This window comes from Toxoplasma gondii, chromosome VI (assembly GCF_000006565.2).
Source record: "Toxoplasma gondii ME49 chromosome VI, whole genome shotgun sequence".
Lineage (NCBI taxonomy): Eukaryota > Apicomplexa > Conoidasida > Eucoccidiorida > Sarcocystidae > Toxoplasma > Toxoplasma gondii.
Genome location: NC_031473.1, coordinates 1,217,424 through 1,243,843, shown reverse-complemented (window position 1 = coordinate 1,243,843; position 26,420 = coordinate 1,217,424). Strand labels below are relative to the sequence as shown.

Genomic DNA, 26,420 nt, shown 5'->3' with positions numbered 1-26,420 from the left:
CGCATCTATTCCGGTGCAAACTGGTGCGGAATTTGTGATCTTCTTTGACCAATAAAAACTGAATTTTCGGTATCGTTGTTACACGGCTGCGTTTTCATGTACCAGTGAAGAGGCAGCTCCGTTCCCGCGCCTTCGTCACGGCCGCGAACTGAGGGGAAGAGAGTCGAGAAACAGAAAATTGCCTGCTTTCACGTCTCCCAATTTCGCTGTTCCTTGGACGGAAAACAGACTCTTTGCCTCACGTCGTACTTTGGCACTTCCTACAAAAACCTTCTGCGGGTCCGTTGGCTCAGGCCAATGGACCCGTAGACAGCTAACAGCAAGATACTGCGGATCCCGACAGTGTGGGACCGAACGAGACTCTTTTCTCGTCGAAGATAGACAGCAATTTACGCCACCCCGATAGGTGTCCCTACCTGTACAGCGTCGTGAGCCTAGACATCATACAGTGGTTGTGGCACTGCTCGCGATTGAAAAACTGACAAACGAGCAACACCGTATATATTAGTTGAGGATGCAACTCGCATGTGCTATGCACAGGCACCGGTTTCGACGAATACACGTAGATATCTACACACAGACAAACGATATGTATACAGTTGTCCTGCCGTGTTTCCACGCCAGCCTGTCTATTATGAAAATGCAAAGTGTCTGATGAGGAAACCAGTTTAAGCCAGAAATCCACCCTCCACCGCTAGTCTCCATGCTAGGTCGTCCTCTTCTCGTGGCACAGGGAGGCGCTCGATTTTATCCAAGTTGTAGGCCAAACATGCGGAGGACACAGACTGCGTGACCAGTCCTGCCTGGCCACCAAACTTCTGAAGCGAAAGCTCCGCAGCACGGCCCATAGCTCGGGTGGAAGTCCGCCCAGAAATCCAACCTTTTCCGAGGAGCCTCCGGTCGGTGTGGTCCACTACCGATTCAAGCACCGTGATGCTCTCGGTGTCCTTCCCTTTCACGATGGACATGCCGGGGACGTTTGCCTTTGACGTGTACTCTTTTTCGAGGGCATCTTGGTAAATCAATTGTTCGCTTAAACGAACGTTCAAATTCTGAAGAGAAATGCCTGAATCAAAGACCACCGGCCAAGGCCACAAATACGCAAGGTGTTGCAGAGAAGAACGCAGACACAGTGGGAGCACACTAGCGAAAACACGCTTAAATGGAATACATACAATACCCCACTGGAGATTCGAAGGACCAGAAAACAGACGGCGCGCCTGAAATCCGAAATCTTTTACAGCGAAACGCGATAATAACCTTTACATGTTCTGCTATAAATGAACTGCGGTGAAAAACGACTCGTCTGTGACCTCCCATCTCCATTGTAAGGGGAACATCACAGACTGCTGTACGCCGTACCCTACTTGATAGATATCTATGTAGTCTAAGTATCTGAAGCGGCACCTCTGGACACCTCACTTATGAGACAGCCATAAAATCACTGTTGAAGTGGATGTGTTCACCGACATGAACAACGGTATGTGATTGCAGGTAGAAAAAGCACCTATGTCCAAGTTTCTGAAGGTACAGAATAGCGACACATCATCCCGTCCCTCTCATGGGCGTACCATTCCACACACATCCGTTGATGAGGCCTGTTGTATCAAGATACTCCTCGGCGTCGGAAGGATCTTCCTTTTCGATATTGTATTCGAGATAGCCTGAGACAAGATACCGATTCAACGGAAGGAAACACAAGCCTTGCAAACTGTTGGGAGACGTCGTAACAAAACATAACGATGGGAAACCGCCAGAAAAAGCAACTGCGTTCAAAGTAGATAATAGTCAGTTGGTCTTACAAGCAAATGCATATCAGTATATCTGCACATTCCTGACACACTGCTTCACAAAGCAAATACCCATGCAGTTGTCAAGCGCTACTCCAGCTGCCATTTGGCGTTCGCGGTAACGCGTTGAACACGCTCACAGGAACGCACAGGCAGACATAGAAATATGTATATGCACATGCACCAACACAAGATATCCCTGTATATCTACAGTCCCTGAAACTAAAACAGATACCATTAGCTGTATCCGCTGAGGTCATGCTTACTGAGGTGAGCCCAGTCGGATTCGGTGACATCGAAGGAGGTGAGACTACCGTGGCTTTGCTGTTTTCTCTTCTTCCGATCCTTCTTGTTTTTTTCCTGCAGCCTTTTCAGCCTCTGGTACTCTCGGAATCTTGCATTATTCATGCGTACTTGAATGAGCTTCCGTACAGCTGTGCAGAAAACATAATACGGTTTGCACAAAAGTGTGCCCTTAACATACGAGAATCTTTGTTCGTAGGAAAGCGACACTCGCGAATGTTTTCCCGTATATTCGGTTCCCCCTTCTCTTATCGGCATCAGCTATAAATGACAAGCTCTTCTTGTGTCATTGGCAGGCCACCCTTTCTCCCATTGTCACTGCGAAATACAGACGCGTTTACGCGTATCAACATACAGATGATCATAGCTCTCTACATATATGCGCTCCTGAATAAATGTTTCACTATCGTCGCATTAATGAAGGAACAGAGGTAAAGACTCTTCCTTCCGCACTCATCTCCTCCCTTTCGCCGCTACGTCGTATGTATTAGTTCCTCTCTTGCGTCCTCTTCTCGTGCATAGTATCGAAGTGTCAACAAAAGCGAGTAATCTCACTTTGCGTGGGGTGTTCTTACTATCAATGTAGAGCTCCCGTCGGGCTGCATGAGAGTGAAACAGACTCGGATCGAGATCTGTCCTTGCGTACTCCTCATGCAAGAAAAACAGAAAAATGCGCTTTTGGATGGGGCTGAAGAACGCCCGGAGCATCGAGATGAAACACACTAAGTCGTTCGGGGTTCCATTTTCTGCAACGATTCGCCCGACCAGCCGATCGAACCTGGAAGAGAAAGGACATCGAAAAACGCACTCAGCCTGTTCCTTTGCCTCCACATGTCGCTACGAGTCTGCCTATGTGCGTGCCTACCTTGCGACCGATGGGTCGATATGCTTTCCTCTGTCCTGACCCTGACCCGCCTGCGCTCCGTGGATACGCCAGTACAGGCCAAGCCAGATACATACTCTATATTTACATATATATGTATACCTGTATACGCACGTAAATGACTTATTTTTTCCATAAATCTGAATCCGTATGCACAGATGGCACATCGAGCGACCCTCGCTGATGTAGGCCGGTCCCTGGAAGACAGAAGACTCACCAGACCGCAGGGACGAGTCCTGGTTCTTGGCGACAGTCCTCTATGCAATCTTCGAGCATGCTTGCGAAGTCAGATGTCGGCGGCGAAAAGACCAAAAGCGTCATCATCAGGTTCCCGTGCTCCCTAAAACAAGCAGACGGGAAACTTGTAGACTTTTACACTATCTGCAGCTTTGTCCCCACGCACCAGAACTCTGTTGGCGCACGATGACCTACGCTAATTGTTCCCCTAACGGTACACGTGGATACGCTTGCGCCATGATCTACTGAACAACTCACTCCGAATATATATATATATATATACATACATCTATGTTAGTATTTGTATATACGCACGCTGGTGTTGCACACAGACCCCGTGCTGGATGTTTACATACACGTAAACCAATACCTACACATGTTAGCGTGTGCTTCAGAAAAAAATCTGCCGTCTTTGTGAGCTGCTGGCTGGCGGACGAAAGAAGCTTTTGTAGGTCGAAACCGTGGATGCGTGTCGGCATCCTCCCACGCGTACGATGGATTTCCAACACGCGACGCGGGTTCGCAGACGCGGACTGTTCCCGCAAAAGAGAAGACGCTGTGTGAGATGTTTCTTACCGACTGGGAAGGCTGCTGGGATCCGCTTTCACCGCCGTGGAGAGAATTTCGCTGTCGGGAGCAATTCGCGTTCCGTACTTGGAGGAGGCCCGGTGAAAAATAAAACAGTCATCCAAATGTGCTGACAAGTCCTTGTCTTTATGTGCATCCTTTCCGGCTTTGCTACCGGTGGCGTGACTCCCCGGTCCGAAACTTGAGTCGTCGCCGTGCTTCGTCACTTTTTTTCGTTCTCTCTCGATCTCGTCCTTCCCCATGACACCGTCTCGATCCATGGCGGCCAGTTTCCTTAGAAAACTGGAGCCACTCTGGCTGACGCAGAGGACGTACAGACGATACGCGACGGCCTGAGGAAAAAAGAAGAAATGCTTTTCCACAAAACGCATGGTAAGCAGGGCTTAGGGTGAAGCGATCCATCTAAAGCAGGAAAAACTGCCATTCACGCTAGGGATCGGTTCGCAGGCCGATTTGCTTCTGGCCACCAACAAAATCTACCAGCTTGTCACAGATGCACACATGGACATGGTTCGGTCCAGACACAAGAACTAAACTACTCTGGACAGAATAACTCCGCGAGCATTAACTGTCTGTACGAATCTCGGAGTCTGCTGAAAAGACGGGGATGAACACCTTTTTGCATGGCTGCTTCTCTTTCTCTCTGGACAACATGTCACCATATCCTCCTCACAAAGATGCCGTTTAGAACATGAAGACGACCGCCAGATCACGTGTTGTACTCACCATGGTTGATACACAAACAGACAAAGCGCAATAAAACACGCACAGATGATCATGCCCCTTACCCTTTGAATAGGAAGAGAAAGGTCACACATTTTGACCGTGAGGGTGTGCTTAACTGCGGCGAGAAGCCGCCGAGTCCCCTGGTCCCGACTGTCCTGGTACTGCGCCTGTGTGACAAGCAAATACTTTTCTCCACTGAGGACACGCCTGAAGAGAGTGGTGAAGTTCTTGATGGCGCTCTGAAAGAAAACGGATCAACCGACCGACGGGGAAACATACATAAACTAACTGGCAAACGTTGCCGAAAAAGCAAACAGCTATCGTGATGAACCACGTAGCGGGTGGCCACACATGCAGATTTTCCTCTCTCCACACTTAGTCTGCCTCAGTCGATCGCCTATCGAAACTGCTTATCTACATGAGTCTCTAATTAATGGGGATTTAATGTGTCGGGCCGGCCATGCGCAGATTTACCTGTCTGGACTTGCCGCGACGTCGATCGCGCGCGACCATTTCAACAATCTCGAGATCCTCCGGGCCGATAGGCCGGTACAGCATCAGTTCCCCAACATCCACTGACGCAGCTTTTCCAAACTCTCGCAGCAAAGTGTCTTCCCCGTCCATGATTTTCAGAGGCGGTGCCACAATGTCCTCGCAGCCAACCGTTTGATCCAACTCCGCTGAGAGACGAAAACAACACACGCGGCTGTGCCTGAATCAAACGTTTCTCGCGGGAATGTGTGGTACCATTTCCTGCCTACATGCGGCGCAGCAAGCGTATATCGATGACCGATGCCCCCGTCAGTCTTTCTGCGTCGAACACACTCATGTGCACTAAAATAGGGGCTCTCTGGTGCTGAAGATATAATTTTGCTCCACCTCTTCAAAGTCTTTCATTGCCCCTACCCACAAAAAAGAGGGCGGACAGCGTTGCTGGGTGGTTTTCCCCAAGACGATCCTCCAGGACCACCAAGGCACCAGCGGCCTCCTTCCTGGCGTCGCGGAACCTGCCGACCCTGCACACGACAGAAGGAGTGGAACCAACATCTTTCGATCGGGTTGTATCTTCCTTTACTCAACTGCAGTTACCTTCCTCACTCTAACGATTTGCTCCCGCTATATTCTTCCCTCTGTGTTCTATGTGCCTTTATTTCCACTGAAAGACGACCGTGGAGCGTCGAGAGAAAATAAGGGTGTTCTGCGTTTTCGTTTTCTCTGAGAAATCTCGTACTTCGACAGGGCCACAGCGAGCCAGTAACGGTTCATGCAGGTGACGAAAAACGGGAGAGACGGGTCTTTCCGTCCTCCACGGACGGCGTCCTCCAAAACCATAATCGCTTCAGAAAATCGCCGAAGCTCCATCAGACTCTTTCCTGCACAAAGGGAGAATTGCACAGATCCAAATGACCTCAGAAGAATGAACAAGAACTCTCCCCATACCGCAGACAGAAAGTAAACTCTCCAAGTATCCAGGTATTCTGATATGTTGGTCGCCTTCGTGCCCTATCTGTACCTCGGTCTACGCACGTCCAGTTTTCTTCTCGTCATACTTCGTCTCCCTCTGCTCCTCCTTCTCGCTCCCTCTTCGTCTCCCCGGCTTCCGCATCGCATCCCACCAGCTAGCCTTATCCATCGCCTTTCCTTGCTGCTTCCCCACCATTAATTTCTGCCAGATTCTCTCCCTTTCTTTAAGCGCGGAGAGAGAGTTCATTCGGCAACTTACCAATGAGACGCAGAGCTGCGACGCCTGTCCAGTGACATCCATTCGGATTTACAGTCTGTACCAGATTCGGAAGCGGCACAGTGAGGGCGACAGTACGTCGGAACAGAAGACACGAAAGAATGGAGACAAACTCAGACAGTGACCACGACGCCCGCAGAATATAAGAGCAAAATGTGACATGATGAGAATGAACAGATTGGCTGGCTTCGACAAACTGCACTTCGTGTGTTTTGTTTTGCACGCATATCACTCAAGTAGGATTTGCATGCAGACTGGCAGCACAAGAGGGGAAACATAACAGACACTGCACCAGTGGAACATATCGCAGTCTGTGGTCGGCAGGAACTTTGCTGCCTAATATTACCCTCGATATAGAGGCTGTTATACGCTCGATACATCCCAGCGTCGCGAAGCAAGTAGGTGGACGTGAAGCTGAACTTGCAGTTAGCGAGAAATCGAGTGATGCCCACGAAAGATGACATTGCAATGTTGTCTTTCGGGTGGGAGGACGTACCAGAGCAGATGCGTGGTAAACCTTGAGACCCGGCGGAATGGCGGCCGCGTACTGTTTGTGCTGAAAAGCAACTGCGGCTATGAGGAGCTCCATGAGCATCAGACGAAGCGACAGGGGGCCCTCGAAAAAGAGGAAATCGGGAACAAGTTCCTTGTACATCTGGACCATGCTGTGCAGTTTCGCTGCATGCATGAAGAGACCCATGTCGCGTTTAAGACGGTCAGCTCATATACAAAACTGGATGCCGAGTCATCTCCCTCTCTCTTGACGCACACACGAGTCGTGGCACTACTATACACTGTCCTCCTATTTCTTCTGGCTGTGGCGATTGTCTTGGGGACTCCAACCCGTTCTCGACGTTTATGCATTAACAAGAAACGCACGATAAAACGTTCGATCTCTGACAGTTACGTACAAACACACGCGTGCACATATCTAAGAAGAACCGTGCAGCAGCGGCGTGCTCAGAAACGGGTCTCGACAGAAAACTGCAATCTAGCAGCGTTGCACCTCTGCACTTACATGTTTTCGCTCGACACTGAAGTTGAAGGAGTTTCGCGTCTCCATGGAGAAAGCCGATATCGGGCAGTCGGGTGTGGATATACTCCGCAGCAGCAATTGCCTGTCTGGTGTCGCCGTGCTGAAGAAGGACGTATGCGAGTTGAGTAACGATTTTCCCGATTTTTACAATGTCGCTGGCTGTCGAGAAAAAGCGAAGGGAAGACAATGAACACCTCCAGATGAGAAATACAGCTGCAGAGACGTTCTCACTCTGGTTCACGCGTCTATCTATCTATATATCAATACACTGTACACCAACAGACACTAGAGTGTGCATTCCGGCGGCTATGCAGAGACACAAAGACACATGTAGTGGCGTCCTGTATCCCTGGAGTGAGTGCCTTCAGCTTGCGTTCACACTCTATGTAAAACGAGAAAATACCTACAGATCTCATGTTCGTGTATCTGGGCTTCTGAGTAGACACTTTCCTGGATTTCTTACCAACCATCGTGTGCAGCGTCAGAAAGAGTGCCAGACTGATCCGGAAGCCTTCAAATATAAGGCATCTCTCGGTCTGTCCCAGTGCCTTCGGACAACTTTTCCGTAGGCGTTTCTCTAGTTCCGTTGTATCCCGCTTGCTTGTCGCCCTCTGGCTAAGGACCCCTTTGCCCCTTCCCCGTGCTGCCTCCGTAGTAAGAGTGGGGGAGCGCTTGAGAGACATGACGCAGTGAGGATGACACGGGTATGCGACGCCTGAAGACGTATTGGACAGCGACAAAAGCATCAGCCCGTCCAGAGGCGCAGGATGGCAAGATTCGAAAAAATACGCAAGAAAAGAAACCGAAGCTCGTGTCACAAACCCTTCTCTGAACAGAACGGACGCCACGGAAGAACTGAGAGGCCCCACACGAACAGTGCACTGTGCTATAAAGAAATGCTACATATATATATATATATATATCCAGTTACATGTCGAGTGTCCAGATATGTGTAAACATTCACAGTCGACAATAAAGTTACCCTTTTGACCTTCGCTCGTTTCGGGTTCTAGGTGAGTGGCTTCGAGGTGGGACACGACATAGAAACGTGAAAGACCGTTTCCGTACAGTGGGCATTGGTTGTCAGCTTATTGCGGACAGTGTACACCTCATGCACACCCGCGTGGACGGATGCCTCTGAACAACGGGGAAACGGTCCAAAGTGGGATTGTTCCACTTCCTTTGCTCCGTGATCTGGCGAGAATGACGCAACCATCGAATAGCCTACCAAGGACGGAAGCGCGGATCGCCCCGTTCAGACCGTGAGAGGCCATGCCAGCTGTTCCGTACACCATCGGGAGTCGCCTTGTGAGAGTTAGACCTGCAAAGAACCCATACAATGCAGCAAAAACTGAAAAGGAAGACCTCAACAAACACACAAACTAGATCATGATGACGTACAACATCTGGATTTACAATCGGTAGACAAATCCCTACAAATGTACATGATTACGCACATGAGTAAATAAATGCAATAAACACACAAGCATATACAGATATATACTATATATATATACACGCGATTCTTTCAGTGCATCCATATTATCTTTGGAGACATGTCATGGGCTGTGGCTCCGCGAGTGCATGCAAACGGATCCACCATCCGTGCTTGTCACTACAAATTTGGAGATTTGTTGGTTACCTGCTTTCATTTGATCGATCTTGACATCCAGGGAGATATCCCTGGTGACGGGGAATCTCTCAGCCTGTTCCTGGGCCGTGCGAATAATGCCGAGTGAGGCAGGAACGACGGTTTTCACTTGCGGGAAAAATCCGCAAAACGTGCGAAGAGAGGCCACGTTGTTGGCTTGGGTCGTGTCTGTTTTTTTTCCAGCATCCGACACGTTAAGGACCAGGCCCCCATCCGCCTCCTGCGACTTCTCACCGACATCCCCGTCCCTCTGTTCCCATAGCCTCTCTCCTCTGGGCGCGAAGAGAGAGGAAGAATGCGAGTCAACTTCAGTACATTCTCCAAATTTTGTTCGATGCCTCTGCACCGACTCCGACCCGGGCGATTGGCCGAAAGGATAGGCGCTTGCATCTCTCGATCGGCTGTCATCGACCGTCGAAGAAGTAGGAAATCTGCTCTCTTCTACTGAACGCGCTGCGCTCGCCGGAAAGGCACTTGTATTGTTCGTGACGAGGTTGCGAATGAAGTCAATGTGGGGAAACAGCGCCACATCGCGAATCGACGTAAAGTGCGACAAATCTGCGGGTGTGAACGGCAACTGAAGAAACAGGGACTCGTTCTCACCCGTTTGCGTCTTTTGAAAAACCGTCGCCTCGAACTTCACGCCTGAAAAGACGACAGATACACATTTCGCTCTTCGAGATCCAATAACTCTTCCGCGTTTGGCGGATACATACCCCAATGACATTCGTACATATATATATATATATATATATATATATATATATCCCTGAAGAGCCAATGCATGTACAAACGTATGTGGGGATGTATCAACACACATACGTAAGGTGAAAACGCTAGAAAACGTATTTTCTCGGCCTTAACTAACGGAGCAGACCTAACTAGAGGCTAGCAGAAACAGGTCTGTATCTACAAGCTTGGGAGAACGAGCACTGTAGCATTCGCCATGAATTTTTAGGGCTCCTACCGAGGTGGAACTCCATCGCTTTGAAGAGCGAAGGGTGACAAACGCTGCGCGGAGTGACGGTGCCAACCAAATCGACGCCGAAACTGAAAACCATACGTAGAGATGTAAGTCTCGTCAGAATACGCGGACATCATCACCGCGACCGGAATTGAAATTTGAATCGAATCCCAGACGAGTCCTTGCTACTTGAGTCTTTGTGCACGACTCGTGTTTTCTTTATGTGCGCACGAGCTCTTGGACACGTGTACATGCACACACACATCCACACACGTAAGGATGCAAGGAGGTCTGTACAAACAGATAAAAAGCTTGCTGTGGTCAACCGTTTTACAACGAGAACTGGCGCGGCCAACACTGATATCTGCGTCTACAGAGTAATACATAAAAAACGCATTTCCATATATTTTATGCAGTGGTAATGCTTTTTTTGCTTTAGTAACGACGATGGAGCAACGTAGTTGTCAGTGCATTTCCAATGTATCCTTACGCATATATATATATACATATATAGGGGGCACACACGGTGTGCGTATGCATTGGATGCATGATTCTTCATTTCCACTGCACGCGGATCGGAATGACGAATGCGATTCCATCTTGATAAATGGGTGTATATGCATTACAATGAAGCACATTCGTGAAATATAATTGTACTCGGTCCCTTTCGGCTTCTTTATGATTTTGAAAAGTACACGAGACGTACATTTCGGCAACCTCGGGCAAGAGTTGTTCCTGCCAGAAGCTCCGTGTTTCTTCGGTGGTCCCCAAAACAATGTTGAAGAGAGCGACGATGGTGCTGAAAAAGCACAAAACACCGATAAAATATCAAACGATAACGACATTTGAAACCGAACACCTTTATCGGCGCAAGATGGTACATACAAATCTAGGTACATGCACAGATTGGAACCACGAACAAAAGAATGGGTAGATGCATACACTATCGAGAAAGCTGCTAGATTAACAAATGAAAGTTTACATGGTAAGCTGGGGTCTATGTATGCGTAGACGTATATACAGCGGCAGGCTTCTGTTGACCCGATTAGCGATTGTGTGTGTAGAAATGTGGGCTAATGGATGCTCGGAGGTCTTACGTCTGGAGGAGTTCTACCCAAAGAACTTTTCTATAGGCTTTCTTGCGCACGAGCACTTCCATCTGCTTTAGGAAGAGATGCTTGGCCGCTCTTGCCAACATTTCGCGGAGAGAGGCGTCTCGGAACACAGCTCCTGCGAATCGGTTGTACATGAGACCTAACGATCTGAAGCACGAAAGGATCCACAAATTGAAATGCACAATGTTGACAACTATACAGGACGTGTACCTCTTGCGAAGGATAACGGCATCTATTCCTCGCTTTCCATTCGCCGCAGAGCCACGTATATATTTATAAACGAGCACATGCGTAGCATCACACATTCCCACGCGCCCTCTTGTACTGGAGAGCCGCCTACGCATCTGCCTCTTTTCCAACCTACAGAGATGTTCGCTGCCTACCCAATGTGTTTACCAGTGTGTAAATCCTTGTACCCGTCGACACTCTATATACCCATATCTCTGTATCTATATATACGAAGGTACACATGCGCAGAAAGGCGCATAAATATGGAGAGCTGCTGCAGAGACTGGCTATCAAGGCATCTTGATGTGAGGAAAAACGACTACGTGGGATCCCTCACTTAATGTTGACGCCTTGCTCATGAAGAGCATGTGAGACATCTGAACTGTCCAGAAAATTCACGTGAAGCGCCTCGATCGTTGGCACCAGGTCGTCTTGAACGCATTCGACGAGCGCGTCGTGTGCAACTTCAAGCAGTTCCAAGCCACTTCCAGGTCTCGTGGTTTGCAGGAACTTCGAGATCGTGTTTTCTGATAGGTCAAGGACAACCATATCGAGCGACGCAAAGGCGTCACATCAAGCGTTGACCTTCTTTACACCCGCCACCCCTTGTGTGTCTCTTCACAATCATCTGGAGGGTTGTGTTACATGTTCTTGTGTCTCGACAGAGGGAGGGAGAGACAGAATTCGGTAGACATCACGAATTGAATCACAGTCACATTCTGTTCGAGGGGAGTGAAGCCAAGAAAAACAGAAACATGGGAACAAAATGATTCCCCTCGTCGTCCATCCAGCCAGCTCAGCTTGTCTATGAACCTCACCAGCCTTCGGTGCCGTCCAGGGGGCTGCCGCCGTGCTCGGAAGGGGAATGTCGAAGATTTGTTGCACGAATCGCTCTCTCATTCGGTGTGTCTGTAAAAACAGACAGAATGTGCGTAGAGAGACCTAGCCATATGTGAGGGGCTTTCCCCACGTCACGAATTCGAAAGGACCACATCGTTGCCGAACAGGAATCGTACGTGGAATGCCCTCAGCCACTATCTCTTTCCTGTCCACTCTACCCGGCGGAACAGATGCCGATGAGGAAATCTCAGGTATCTTTTCATACACAAACACAGACACGTAAACTTAACAGATGTGTAGATAGCGGTGTGTGTGTATGGCGAATGAGCGTGAACAGGCTGTTGTAACTCTTGTAAATACTTGGGATGCGATCAGTCATTTTTGAGCCCTGAGTCACATGGTCCCAACAGATCCGTACACCGGGAAAACATCTTTGCTTCCTGTCGCGGTAATCTGCAAAAGACTGAATCATTTTATGGGGTGCTTACCGGATGAACCTTTCCCTTGATGACAGCGGGAGGCAGGAGCTCCTGGAGATTTCTGAGGACGCACAGCTGATCGACCCTCGATCTCCACAAGTGTGCTCGCGGAATACGGCATTTGGAGTCGAAGTCAGAGTGGCCAAAGGGGAACGGGCAGCCAAAAATATTCAAAGACTTGGATATGAAGCGCATCTTTCGGTCCACCTTTCTGTCGACTTTGTCGACTGCATCGAGAGCAAGATACTCCGACCCGCGAGCTTTGCACTGTTGCACATAGAAGGGCATTTCTTTCTTTAGAATCTCCACCAACTCCTTTTCGACGTTCACGGGCTCCGGTCTGGAAGGGGAGAAAAACATACGATAAGAACGCAAAAATGCCGTTGATTTCTAAACACTCGGCGACCGGTGACGAAGCTGAAGAGTGAATGTGTTGGCAGGACAAATCACAGAGCACCTTTAGAAAAACTCAAGGAAAGGCGTACATAAATGTAGAGTGCGTTTCACGACTGTCGGCATACATATGTGAAGTTATAAGTGCATAAATGCGGCTTATTCTATATGGGAATGTGTATGCCCAGCAAAGAGGAACGCTACACCTGTGTACGGGGAAGCTTTGAGATCACGCTTCTCATGAAGAAGTACACACAAAAAAGAATCGGCTCCTTCTGTATATTATATACTATTACAATTTGGTGGAATAACCAGTTGCTCTCCTAGCACTCTTTGTCTGCAACGAAGTACATCTTTGCGTTCGCGATTAACACACTGATGGGATAGAGAGCAGAAATGGTGCAGATATGGTTTGCACTACCCAGGTGTGTCTTGGTTGTTGTGTGTCCATGACCCGAAAGTTTTCGCTCTCATGCCTTCCCGTTTCTGTGTGTTTCCATTTCATATTGTCCCTTCTCTCCTCCCTCGTCCGCGCCTTTCTCCACGCAGCCTACTCGATAGGCATGAGAGGTTCCACCATGATGCGTTGCCCAGCATAGTCGACGAGAGTACAGACGGGAAGAGCGTAGTCGGTCCTGCCAAAGTCGAGGTCCTGCGTTTTTCTGGCGAATTGCAGGTGCCGGCGGTGAACATCGGACATTAGGAATTCCTCGGCTTCTGCATCGCATGCGAGATCCGCAGTCAAATTCATCTGGTAGATGACACTTGCTGCAGCCTGCCGCCCTTTGTAATCGTTGGCGTAGACCTTACGAGCAGAGCGCGTGGAAACTCCATGTCGTCGAGATCCGTGAACGACCGTCAAGACCAGACTGTCGAAAACAAAGACCTTATCTGAAGGATTGCCAGGCGAAGCAGCATAGGGAAAATCGAACAAGAAAAAAAAACGTGGTAACGGTTGAGGAAGACGGGGTGTTATCATAGCAAACTGTCTGGTCAGAGGCAAGACGCAGAGAATTCTCCCTGCAAATCACCCTCCTTAGGATTCCTCCTCTTGCCGCTTCTACCGTGCAAAGTGTGCTGCCTGGTATGTATGGATAATACCTGACTCTTCCGTAGCTCAACCGCTTCAGCTTAGACTATACATGGTGTGCACTTTACGGTAGCACTATCAGGTTGCCGCTCTTACCGTCTTCGAATTTCGGTCTATAGACCCTCCAAACTGCAGGCAGGTTGTCGGGTTTGACCTCCACGAAGCACCCCGCCACTCCCGGCTTTGCTTGGCTCATCTTTCCCTTTCGTATCAAGCTTGCACCCTTTCTGTCCGTGTCGTCTGCCCCCCGGCCCCGCCGAAGCCACACGCCGTCTCCCTCAGCCGTTAAAAACTCTTGGTTCGAAGCCGCATCGAAATCTCCCGCCGGGTGCGTGTGAGACAGCACGACAGCCGCCGCCCGAGCCGCTGCAGTGAAGTAACCGATTTCCCTGAGAATGATTAGACCAGAAAAACACAACGCCAACACACATACAAACGCACACAGTTCTGATCCTCAACTTCTCTACCACGCGGCAGGGAGAATAGAGAACTGTTTAACTCAAAACGAATAGACAGACACATTACAGTATTCAAAATACTGAATACATCCCCGCCTTGATGAACCCGAACGCCGCCGAGGCACAAACACACCAGTCATAGGAATAAATGCATCTGCTGCAGAAATGAAATGTATACGTGCAGAATAGAGGAACGCCTCCAAGCGAAGACAGTAGCAGAAGTATACACCTCTCTCTTGATTGAAGTCATTTTTACCTGCCAGTGTCCAGATGCAACTCTGTAAATGATATATATATATATATATATATATATATATATATGCGCAAACATAAAAAGGCTCATATCGGTATTCACCGATGCGCCCCTAGATTGTGTCTTATTCGAAGGAAACTGTGAGGCGGCTAGAGAGTTTTCAGTTCTGCTTACTTGCAAAGAAGGAGTTCTTTGTCTGCCCATTTTTCACGGGCCACAATTCCGAGTCTTCGCGCCTCTTCGACAACCTGACGGAAGCTCCACTGAAGGCGGTCGTGCCAATTGCTGCTCAAGAGAGACACCGAATTCGGTCCCTGCAGACGATACCATGACAAGTCGCGCAAGGTGACTTTGTAGGCATTTTAGGTTGCCGGCCAGTACAGCTTACGCGGTTCACGGGGCATGAATACAATAAAGGCATGTCATATGTGATGAGAAGAATTTATGTCTATCCAAGGCGTGCCTCTAAATTTGATGCATCTACACATGCAAAGGCCCGTCCCGATGACTCATCAGTCCTTGAACAACTCATCCCCTGTGTTCCATGTTTCTTCGGTCTGCTTGCTCCCTTGCCGTAGCAACAAGTCTTAACGCATGCTTCTTCTGCACGCACATCACTGCCATATCCTTCGCTGCGTCACGCTTCATGTTCGTATGCCTTCGCCTACGTTTCCTCTATCAAAGCCGTCTTTGCAAGCCTTTTACATCACAAGCATGGGCACACGACACCGGTGACTTCTACGTGCATATCCAGAGTCGAGGCGAACATCGCAGTACTCCTTACCTATTCGAATCATACGTGAAACGCGCGGCCACAAACACACACACACGGCCAAAACCTCATACATCGACACATGTATTACTGTATACACATACGACGATGTATACACGTTTCTGTGAACAGACATGCTCATTAAAGGGAAATGTCGGCACAAGACAGTGTGCAAGGCAGCAAGCAGTTTTCACTGTTTCCACTACCCTCTCATTTCAACTCTGCCACGGTGTCTCACAAACGCATTCAGCACGCCTACCGGTAATTCGCCCCGCAAAACGCCCGCGGCCCCCTTGGTACCGACAAGCTCGTAGCTGCTCAGGAGCGACATTGAGAAGAAAGACTCCAAGGCAGCTCTCCACCAGTGCGTCGCTCGCCACATTGTGTTCGGCTTCGACCTGGAAAAGAGGAACAGCAAAGGGACAGAAAAACACCGAAAAGGGATGACTGAGGGTAAATGAGGCAAGAGACGAAGGGGGGACGAGGACAGGCAAAAAGGCAGGAATATGACGGAGACGGGCAACAAAACGTGGAGTGAAGAGAACTGCAGTCGCACACGCTCTGAGCCCCGCGCTGCGAATCACACTGCCTTTAGGTGTGACACCGAAAAGCACTCATTTGTATGTGTCTGGCAATCTCCTTCTCATGAGATGACTTCACTTGAGAGACGACGCCGAACAAAGACGCGAATCGCTTGGCGCTTCCTCGCTTCCCGTCTAGCCGAACGTATCTCAGCAAAAAGGGTTGAGGTTCGGCGAATGGTAGCAGCCGAAAAGGCGTTGCTTTTTCTTGGAGATCCGAGATCCTCGACCTGTCTGTGGCCTTCCAAAGAAGCAGAACAAAGACTACTGAAACATGCATTTTCCTTCAGCCTTTGCTTCCTTACCTGGCAAGGATGTCCCCCGAGCAACCGCGGTCCTCATTGGCTTCCCCCCCGTCTCCCTCCCCTTCCTCTCCGTCTTTCTGTGTGTGGAGTGGCTGGTTCCTCTTGGAGTCTTGGCGGTTTCCTCCACTGCCTCTGTGGGTGCCTCCCACGGGTGTGTGAGCGCATGATGCATCGCCTGTTCTCTTAGATCCTTTCTCAGCTGCAACCGAAAAGCGAAAAGGACAAGCGAGAACGCGGGGCGAAAACAACACCGATGTGCATGTCGGTAGCAAACGGCGAGCATGCAACGTTTGAACGAGATACAACGACAAGCTGTCCGCACACCAGCAGACACAATGAGCGGGAACGGTGTGCAGCGGCAAGAGAAGGCAGAAAACCCGCACAATCATGTCAAGTCGAGAAACACTACAAGCGAATCATGAAGAAACACAGGTGAGAGAGGCAAAGGGAAAAGGGGAAGACATGTTGAGCACAGCGACAGCACCCACGAAATAGAGATACCTCATGAGAGACAACTGAACTCAGTCCGTGCCTTACACCCGAAAGAGACTCACAGCGAGGCGAACGCCATTTTTGATCGTGTAAAGTTCCCGTGAGCTTCTCGTGAGAGTGCGCTATATGGCTGGATTCACGTGGCAGCCTCGCGACTCTGTCGTCGCTCCGAGCGGTGACCTTGTCTGCTTGATTCTCCGGCACCTTCGCTGTCAGTTGCTCGGGATAGGCGGCTTCTCGTGCTACTCTTGGTTCCTCGAGCTTCTCCCGCGGACTTCGGGCTCCTCCTTTCGCTGTGGCTCCGCTTTCGGCACTGATCTGACGCGTTTTATCGACTTCCTCAGATATGTCATTGCCCGGAAGCGACGAGAGAACACGGGAGTCCTCGCTGAACTTCTTCCACCCAGTCGTTGTCATCTCCGTCGTTTCCTCTCCCCACTCGTCCTCTGTGTCGGTCACGACTTCCATAAAAACTCGAGTGCCTCTTCTCCATAGTTTCTCGTCTCTCGCTCGCGCTTCTGCCGATTTTCCTCTTTCCGTCTTTTCTACAGTTGCCTCTCTGTCTGCACTTCTGCCTGGCGTCTTCTTTTCGCTCGTCCGCCGCTCAAAACGCAGCATCCGCATATCCTCTGCGACACTGCCATCGGAGTAAGCGTCTGCAGGGACGCTCCGTGGTATGTCACAGTGCCTCTTCTTTTTCGTCTTGTTCCGTCTCTTCTGCGGCGGCCGAGAAACGGTTTCCCGACGCGACCCTGACGATGTGTCACTGAAAGAAGGCGAAGAAAACGAAGACTGCGACGAGGCGGAAGAACCCGAAGAAAAACGGCTCTGGGAAGAAGGCATGCGGACAGAGCCACCGGAAGGCGCGAGACGCTCATCCTCGGACGATTCTTCATCTGTTTCAATGCGAAGGCGGGAGCCCTGAAGCAAGCGCCGCAGACTAGAGCGGTCCGGGTCTCGTTCTGCTCGGTGCTCTCCACTTTTTTGCTCGTCCTCATCGTCAGTCTGCCTTTCTATGATCAAGACCGACCGAAACCGCTGAACGTGCGCTGCTTTCCCCGTTGGGAGATCGCCCTTCGCATGGAGAACTTCCTGTTGCTTCTTGTCCACAATCCGCGTACGCGCGACGTCAGTCTCTCCTCTCCTTTGTATCCGGGGGGCGGAAGGAAGAGGCAGCACCTCCCGTGACTCCGATTGTGTCGGTCTTCGGCGTTCTTCTGACCCGTCGGATGGTCTCGTATCTTCTTTCCTCGTGTCCTCCTCAGAGACGTTTCCGCCTGTGTACAACTTTGCCGATGCCTCCGTCGACTGCTTCTGAACTCTGGCGGCGCGTGAGACCGGTGACCTTCTCGCTTCTCCGGGCTTCTGTCTCCTGTGTCGCTCGTCTCCGCTTCCCCTCTCATGTTCGTCGTTACCGGCGTGCTGCCTCGGCTTTCCTGGAGCCTTCCTTTCGCCTTTCACCCCTGCAGACAGCACCCAGTCTTCGTCGCCTTCACTAGTAGCCTCAACCGGCCTTGTCGTTGAACCGTCGTCCTTAGGCACGCTTGCACCACGATGCATGGAATGTGACGCAACGCGAGACTTGCCTGCAGTGGGAAAACCTGCCTCTTCCTTCAATGGCAGAACGCTTGAATGCATCAGCATCTGCGCTTCTTCGCGGCCTTGTGTCTCTCCCTCCTCATCTTCACCGATCCTCGAGAGAGACACCCTGAATGAGGCGCCACTCGGTGACGGCAGAGGCGGACGCCTGCCTATGCGGGAAGGAAAAGGCGCTTCCTCACGCTTCCCACGACTGCTTGAATGTGAACGTTTCTCTCTCGCCCCGACTTCTCCTGTAGACATGCGCCTCCAGAAGACCTCTGCCTCCTCAGAAGCTTGCGTCACAGAGCCGGGGCCGCCCGACGAAAGGGGCAGAGCCAACGAGTGCCGTCGCCGCGCCACAGACGCGACAGAACAAGAGACTTGAGCTGACGAGAAGGGCGACGCCGGAGAAGAAGGCGCGAAAGATCGTGAGTGGAACGTCCCAACTCGAGAAGGATCTGAGTGAAAACAACCAGCGACAATATCCGTGGTCGTGGGGGCACCAGCAGAGGCCGCCTGAAACGCAAGAGCTTCCCCATTCGCATCCTCGTCAAAGTCGTGAGACTGTGCCTCTTCGTCAGAAATGCTACACGCATACAGAGCTTCACGAGTGCCGTCTTTTAGCTGTTCACCGTTCGGGTCGCGCTTCATCTGGGCATCGGGACCGCCGTCGCTGATTTCGGCCTCCGTCCCCCAGGTGAGCCTGCCTTCTCTCCCGTCGCTTCTCCTCGAATCGTCCACGCGCCAACATAGCTTCCCGGGTGTGTCTGATTGTCTCTCTCGCCTGCTTAAATGCCCACGCGCTTGTCCCCTGTGCTCCTTGGGTCGTCTCTCGTGATCTAAGGCGGCTCCTTCAGTCTGTCGAAGGTCTGCCCCTCTCGCCTGTTTTCGTTTGCCTTTTCCATGTCTGTCTTCTTGCCTCGTTTTTCCTGCGGTCCTGCCGCCAGGACGCTTGACCGAATGCGGAGGAACAGCAGCAGCCGCGTTGTCAACAGCCACTCGACCTCTGTGTCCCAGGCCTGTTTTCTCCCTCCTTGGCTCTCTATCGGGATTGCCTCCATCTGTCTTGCTTCCCTTATTTCTCGCCACACGCTCCTCGATGTCTCCCGTCGCCTCTGTCTCTCCACCACCATGTGCCTTCGTCCACTCGCCTCTCATTCGACGGGGGCAGAGCTGGTCCTTATCAAATGAAGACGGAGAAGAACTCGAGTAATCGTGAGGCGGTGCAGCGACTGCGGGGTGCATAACGAATCGGTTATGTGCCGGGGAAACGGTTGCAGTATCATCCTCCGACCTTTCACCGGACTTTCGCGCAACACACTCACACGGTCGCGCTAGACAGGAAATCTCCGTCGCCGTAGAAGCACCACGACCCTGTCGCTGTCCGGTTCGCATGGAATGAATCTGTTCATCCACCTCCCTCGCAGGCCACGAATCAGCTCTGTCTCCGACGTCACCCTCACTCCTTTTTTCAGCTACAACGAACCGACACACGAGCTCGCTCCCTGAATCCGAAGGCGATTTGATGGCCTCTTGCTCTATTTCCTCTACTTTGTCCTCGAGCAGCAAGCGCGGTGGTCGCCAAAGTTCTCCCGAAGAGTTCGCCTCCTCGGCTTCAGAGTCATCGTCTGTCAGGAGGACGGCTGCATCTTCGAGTTGGGGGCCCTCTCCCCCTGCCGCTTCTCGGCCCCCCTTCGTGTTCGGCAGGAGACAGGCGCCTTCGTGTCTCTGCCTCTCCGTGGCAACCCAAGCAGACTCTACCAACACTTCCCGTTCGCTGACGCGTTCATCGTCTGTCACCAGAACTGGCGGCACGGAAAGAGGGAACGCGTGACCAGTTTCTTCCCGCTCTTCTGAGCAAGAGTAGACGAGACCGATGTTGGTAGTAAGGCAACTCTCACTTGTTTCCTCGACCTCGGCTCTGGGAACCACCAAAAAGAAGCGCGAGGCGTCTGAAGAGGCGGCGTCGCCGAAAGTGTCTCCTTCCTCATCTGAAAGTTCCACAACCACTTGCGGATCCGGATCACGCCGACAAGGCGCAGAGACGGACTGGCGAGATGCTGCCCGGCTGGATGCTGGCCTGCCAGCAAACTGGGGTGGAAAGGAAGACGGCGTGACTGGACGCAAAGCGTCCTCTTCGCATTCTCGAGTTCTGCGGGTCCTCAAGATATTTGGGTCGTGACGCCCTCGCTCGTCCTCAGTGTGAGATGCCTCACGATCATCTTCGTTCCTCTCCGCTTCACTTGCGGCTACCATCTTTCCCTTGTATGAGCTCGTCTCGTCTTGTTCTCGGCCGTATTTTCCGGGACTCAGATCGTCTTCTCTATCCTCTTGTTCGGCCTGCTCCACAGTCCGCTTCGTTCCCTCTCTCGCGGCTCCGCCTTTCGTTGTCTCTTCACCGCCCTCGCTTTCTCCCGGATTCTGCCCTTTTCGCAGAACCTCTTGGCCACATTGTTCCTTCCTCCCCTCATTTTCGTGGTAATGCTCGACTTCGTTCTCTTCCTCTTCCTCAGAGAATCGATAACATGCGCACACTGCCGTTCCAGCCCCCTCCCCAGCAGGTTCTTCGTCGCTGTCAAGGGCCAAAGGCACACCTCGAGGCGACGCAGGAGACCACAACACACCGGCGACAGCGGGCAATTCACACGACGACAAAACAGACAAAGCCGAAGCGGGCTCAGGGGAAGAAGCCGACGAGGACGAAGCAGAGAAAGCATGATGGCATTCTCCGACTGCGACGTGCCGAGACGCCGGTGTCCCTGAGGGCGTCGAAGTTGTGTGCGCGTCTGCTTCCTGGTATTGACTCTCTTTTTTCAGGGCACAACTGCGTTCTGGTCGCCGTCTGCCTCGATTACGCCGTTCTTCGCTTTGCCCATGCTCTCCCGGCTTTTCAACATCTTCTGCTCTTTCCTCGGCCCGATCTGGGCGTCCCAAGCCCGCGGTCCACATCTGTCGTTCCGTCTCCCCCACGCCGCGACTTCCAAGGCATTCTCTAGAGACTTGTGCCTCTTGGTTTGCGTTTCTTCCGTCTCCATCCGATTGCTCTCTGAATATGTGTGGTGCGTCCTTCGCGTCCTTCATTTCTCCACCATTTCCTGCTTTGGTTTCACTCATTGAAGACTCCGGATAAGCGCTCATGTCCATCGACGTTGCGGTAGCAGCCACTCTAACAAAGAGAGGTGGATCGAGTGAGACTGCCACTCCATCTCGGCTTGATCGGTGCGAACACGAAGAAAGGCCTGTGCGCTCACAGCGAGGCAAAGGTAAGGAAGAAGTGTCTGTCGGGGACGGAGACAAAGACAAGGAAAACGGCGTAACGCGGGGCGACGACGAAGACTGAGACAGTGCACATGCAGAAAAGCGCCCTTGGTCGCGAACGCTTCTTCCACAGTCCATCCCGACTTCGAAGGGGTTCTCGCCAGGGCCTGGGACATCTTCCTCTTTGCGTGACCGGTGAGAACCTAGCTTCGTAGCCCCGCTGTCTGCATGCGTGTTCGACACAGTTATTTGGTCCTGTCGACTTTGGGGTCGGACAGGTGTCGCTGCAGCTTTCCTCACGGTGATTCTCTTCTTTTTATGTCCTGGTCCATTCGCCCTTGCCCTCCTGGGAAGCAAGGAGGACCGCAAAAAGCAGAACCGACGTGACAAAGAGCCACTGAGGTCGCCGGTGCTCCGCCCTGTGGAGACACGAGGAGAACCCAAAGAGCTGGGAGAAGCCGGAGAGGTCCGCTGTTCTTCAGTCCCGCTTTCAACGTCGCCATCAAAAAGGAGAGACGAACACAAGGATCGAGGCGACGCGGAAGGCGATGGACTCGAAGAATGTGTCGCAACTGATGGTGAGAAAGGAGCAGGCGAGGAGACGGAAGAAACAGATGAGGACAGAGAGGTAACGCGGGAAGCGAACAGAGGCGAAACGGAACCTGAATGCTCTGACGGAGATGAGGAAGAGACGGACGATGGGAGAGAAGAAGAGGCAGAAGCGCGGCAAAACCCCCAAAACGTTTCTGCAAGGCATTGAACTTGGGAATCAGATAAACAACTTGGATCGCTCTCTTTTCTACAATTCGACGGGCAATTGTCTTCGACGCCGTCCGGTTTCTCCTGCAAACTCTCATATGAAGTGTTTGTGTCCGTCTCATCTTCTTTGCCACTGTGGTCCTGCATGCCTGCTTCCTCCCCTTCGTTCTCTGCCTTTTTTGAATCCTCTGGTTGCGTTGCTGCCCGTCTCCTCTCTCCTTCTCTCTTCCCTCCCACCTCGTTCGCTTGTGCCAGTTCCGCCCCTCCATCGACTCGGTTAATTGGGACGCTGTTAGGTGTCTCTCTTTGTCTGTCTCTTGTATGTGTTTTTTCCGGTGCAAGTACTTCCCGACCTTCGGCGTCATCGCACATTTCAACAGCACTCTTTTGCACCAGGAGAGAGCTCAAAGGTGTAAGACCACAGAGCACAGTATTCTCTCTCTGTACTTTACACGGTGCACCTCCGGGGGGTAGAAGCTTCGAACAACTTTGGTTATCCTCTCCGTCACCTCCAGTCGGTGGATATCTCTCGGCCTGTCGCGATCGTTGTCCTTCTTGTGCGTTCACTTCCGCCACGGGTTCCTTTCCGGGCTGCGCTGTTCCTGCTTGGTTTCCATCACCGTAGCTTCCTCTCCGTTCCTTCCCCATGTCGATTCCTTGTCCTCTGTGGCTCGCCTCCCTCTGCGTCGCTTCGCCTCTCCTACATCCTTCGGTTCTTGTCTCGTCTCCTGTTCCTTCTTTACCGACATATGGAAGTTCCGCGATAGGCTGTCGCAGATACAGTGCAAACAGTGGGAGACGGTTTTCAGGTGAATCTTTCGAAACGCATTCCTTTCTTACGAGGTGCTCGTCAGTTTCTGACCCCGGTTGTTTCCACGACGACTCGCCGTGCTCTTCTCGTTCGGGCTTGCCTTGATCTCTCTCCCCGTCTTCAATCTTGTTTCTCTCTTGCGGTCTGTTTGAGCATGGAAAGGGGAAAAGGCCTTCATCTGGCGTCGAGACGCTTGGTTTTTTTACCAGCACTGTGCATCCTCCCATGTTCTCCCTTTCTGTCCCTACGCCCTCCAGTTCCTCTTTGGATAAGGAAACGTGCGGCCCCACTCTCTCATATTTCTGCACAGCTTCCCTCACGTTGACGGTGGATATCTCCTCTATGCGTTCCTTGGCCTCTTTCCATTTTCCCTCTTTTGGCGCCGGAATTAAGGTAAAAGGTTTCTGTGAGTTAGCACCCGTTTCCCGACACAAAGAGAGCACCCGCGTTCTGCCGTTGTGAAAGCATTCCGAACCTCCAGCCGTGGCAGGCACCTCAGGTGTGCTGACAGGCGTGTGGCTGTGAGACGACGGGGAGGACGCGGCGTGGTTCTCCTCTCCACTGTGGCCAGAGAGGACGTAAATGTCTTTTTCTTTGAACCCCGAAATCTGTCCGGCAACTTCTGAAGCAGAGGTTGTCTTTTGGTAATTCTCTACCTCCCTATCACTTTCCCCCACGGCAGAAACTTTGTCGACGGCTAAGGACGACAGTCGCAGTGGACGCTCGAAGAGAGGCCTGGTTGCATGCTCGCCTCTCTTTGCTTCTTCTTTGTCTGTTGAACCTCTTGCTGACTTGTCTGTTCGTTCCCGTTCCCCTTTTCTCCCTCTTGGGGGCTGTCTTGGCTCCGCCTCCGTTCGGTGCTCACCTAGTGCGTCTCCGCTTCTCCGGCGGATCCTACGGCAAGCAGGCGAGGCGCGAGACAACTGAGGAGACACTCGGCCTGTGTTCCCTGACGATCGACGGATACTTTCTCCTCGTCTCTCCGTCCTTCTCAATCGTGTTCTTGAGACAGCACATGTTGATTCAGGAGACGCACTGTGGAAGGAAGATGCAGCGGAAGACAGTCCACCCTCGGGTTCCTTATAGGACTCTGAAAGGGCTTCAACATGCAGAACAATTCGGGGCGAAGACGAGGAAGATGGCGACAGCAGCGCGAGGGAAGAGGCTGCGGGAGAGAGACGACACGGGTCACTTTCGCTGCCTCCAGTCCTACGCGGAGAGTCAGTGCAGCGAGAAACAGAGGAAGACGATGGTATTGGACAAGTCGAGCAAAGGCTGCCCCTACTATGTTTCCGGCATCTGAAGGGAGACGCAAAGGAACACGGAGGGGAAGAAGCCGAAGCGGGCGATGGTGCAGATATTATGTCCTCGGGAACATTTCCGTGACTGTATCGTCTTCTGAACCGAAACGACTGGGTGGCGATTCGCGGCGGAAACGATGACAGGAGTGCTGGAAGCTGCGAAGAACGAGACGTTATGCCACCCGGGTGTCTGGTCTCAAGCCGGAATCGCGCCAGCGGAGAGTCCGAAAAGATTCGAGAGGAAGAGGACGAAGAACACGCGGGCAAAGAGGAGGAACGTGTGTTCCTTCGGCATTCACTCATCACGTTTTCTACCGGCTCTCCCTTTCCAGTCCCACCCCGCACTCTTCCACACGCATTCAGCTCCTGACAAAACAGCGTAAAGAATGGCGTTTCTTTCTGAAAAGTGAAACTTGACGCATCACGGTCACCTTGCTCTTGTACACTCTCAAGGGTGTGCGTCGTAACTTCGTTTCCTCGATATGGCATGGTTCCTTCTATGCCTGTTCGTCTTCTTATCCTCTGCAGCGTGGCTGAAGCCCCGTCTCTGGATTCTCCCTGGGCGCGTGTCTCCTGGCGCTCCTGATCTTCTGGATTTGCTCCATGACTTGCCTCTTTCGACAGTTTCGGCGCCTCCAGAGACCTTTCGCGTCTGTTTTCTTCCCACCTCATGTCAGATAAACTGGGGTCCAAATACAACTCAGATAGGTTCTTCAAGGATTCGCCAACTCGGCGTTCGTTTGGCTCCTCGCCGACCTCTTCCCTCCAGGTAGAGTTCCCTTCTTCGCTCGAAGATTCTGTTCCAATAGAACCCGGCGTCCCCCAACGCAGACCGATTCTTCCGCCTTCTCCCACGGAGGCTGGTTCCCCTTGATCTGTACGGCTTAGTCTGGTTGATGTGCGCCTGCCGATGTCTTTTATCAAACGGGCGAAAGAGGCGACAATATCAAGCTGCTTCTCCCCTTCCTCGGGTTCCCTCACTGGAAGGGTGAGTCCCGATTTACCTCTTTCCTTGCGCTTCAAGCCGGGTGACGAAAACGAAAGAGGAGGACTGACGGGGAAAAGACGGAGGTCGTTCTGCGTTTGAAAATGGAGAGGCCGGCCGGAGAACCACTGAGACTCAACAAGCGGGATATGACTACGTCCTAGAGAGGGCAAGGAAGATAGCGAAGTTCGACCAGACGGGTGAAACGCGTCCTCGTTGACTTCTCTTTCTAGTTCATGACTTTCTGTTGGGTCATCCTGTTGAAAAGAAGGACCCGCTATGCTTCGTTGACTCTCCAACGCTTCCTTCGCCCTTCTGACACCAGAAACACGAATCCGGCCGTCTTGTGCTCCTGCGCCTTCTCCTCCTTCTGTGTCGCTCTGTGACCCCTCATTGTCATCGGGATTCACCGACCGAGTCCCAGCAGATTCGGAAAAGAGGGGAGAGCACAAATGTAGGAAGGTGTGTTGTTTTGCCTCCTGTGTGGCACGTGCGGGAACTCCCTTTGATAAACTAAAGGGGCGATCACATGCAAAAAGATCATGAGGTACGTGTTCTTCTCGTTCCCGCGACGTACTCTCACGGTCTTGCGGTCGACCAGGCTCAGCCTCCGAAGGGAAGCCTACACCAAGCATGCCCTCGTCCCTCGACTTCCTTCCTCTCTCTCCTGTGTTCATTCCTTGCGGTATTTGCTCTCTTTGCAGGCCCGTCACGTCATCCCTCTCCTGTTCTTCTGTGGTGCTGGCCATGTCTTTTTCAGCTTGATCTTCATCTCTCTCTCTCTTATCCTCTCCTTCCAT

The 26,420-nt window shown here is 51.7% G+C and overlaps 1 protein-coding gene across 1 annotated transcript; it reads right to left on the bottom strand.

The window, feature by feature from the left end:
- Positions 1–429: 429 nt before the first annotated feature.
- Positions 430–26,420, bottom strand: TGME49_240380 (hypothetical protein; the record flags this gene model as incomplete). Its single annotated transcript, XM_002366616.1, has 28 exons — positions 430–1,066; positions 1,572–1,664; positions 2,057–2,224; positions 2,669–2,871; positions 3,194–3,316; positions 3,790–4,133; positions 4,590–4,766; positions 5,002–5,207; positions 5,434–5,543; positions 5,759–5,900; positions 6,251–6,305; positions 6,765–6,946; positions 7,287–7,463; positions 7,768–8,019; positions 8,533–8,625; positions 8,947–9,600; positions 9,923–10,005; positions 10,626–10,718; positions 11,017–11,181; positions 11,600–11,789; positions 12,081–12,171; positions 12,591–12,921; positions 13,529–13,865; positions 14,161–14,453; positions 14,950–15,089; positions 15,807–15,945; positions 16,434–16,632; positions 16,988–26,420. 28 exons carry the CDS (start codon positions 26,418–26,420, stop codon positions 669–671), a joined length of 14,871 nt encoding a protein of 4,956 aa, XP_002366657.1. The 3' UTR covers positions 430–668.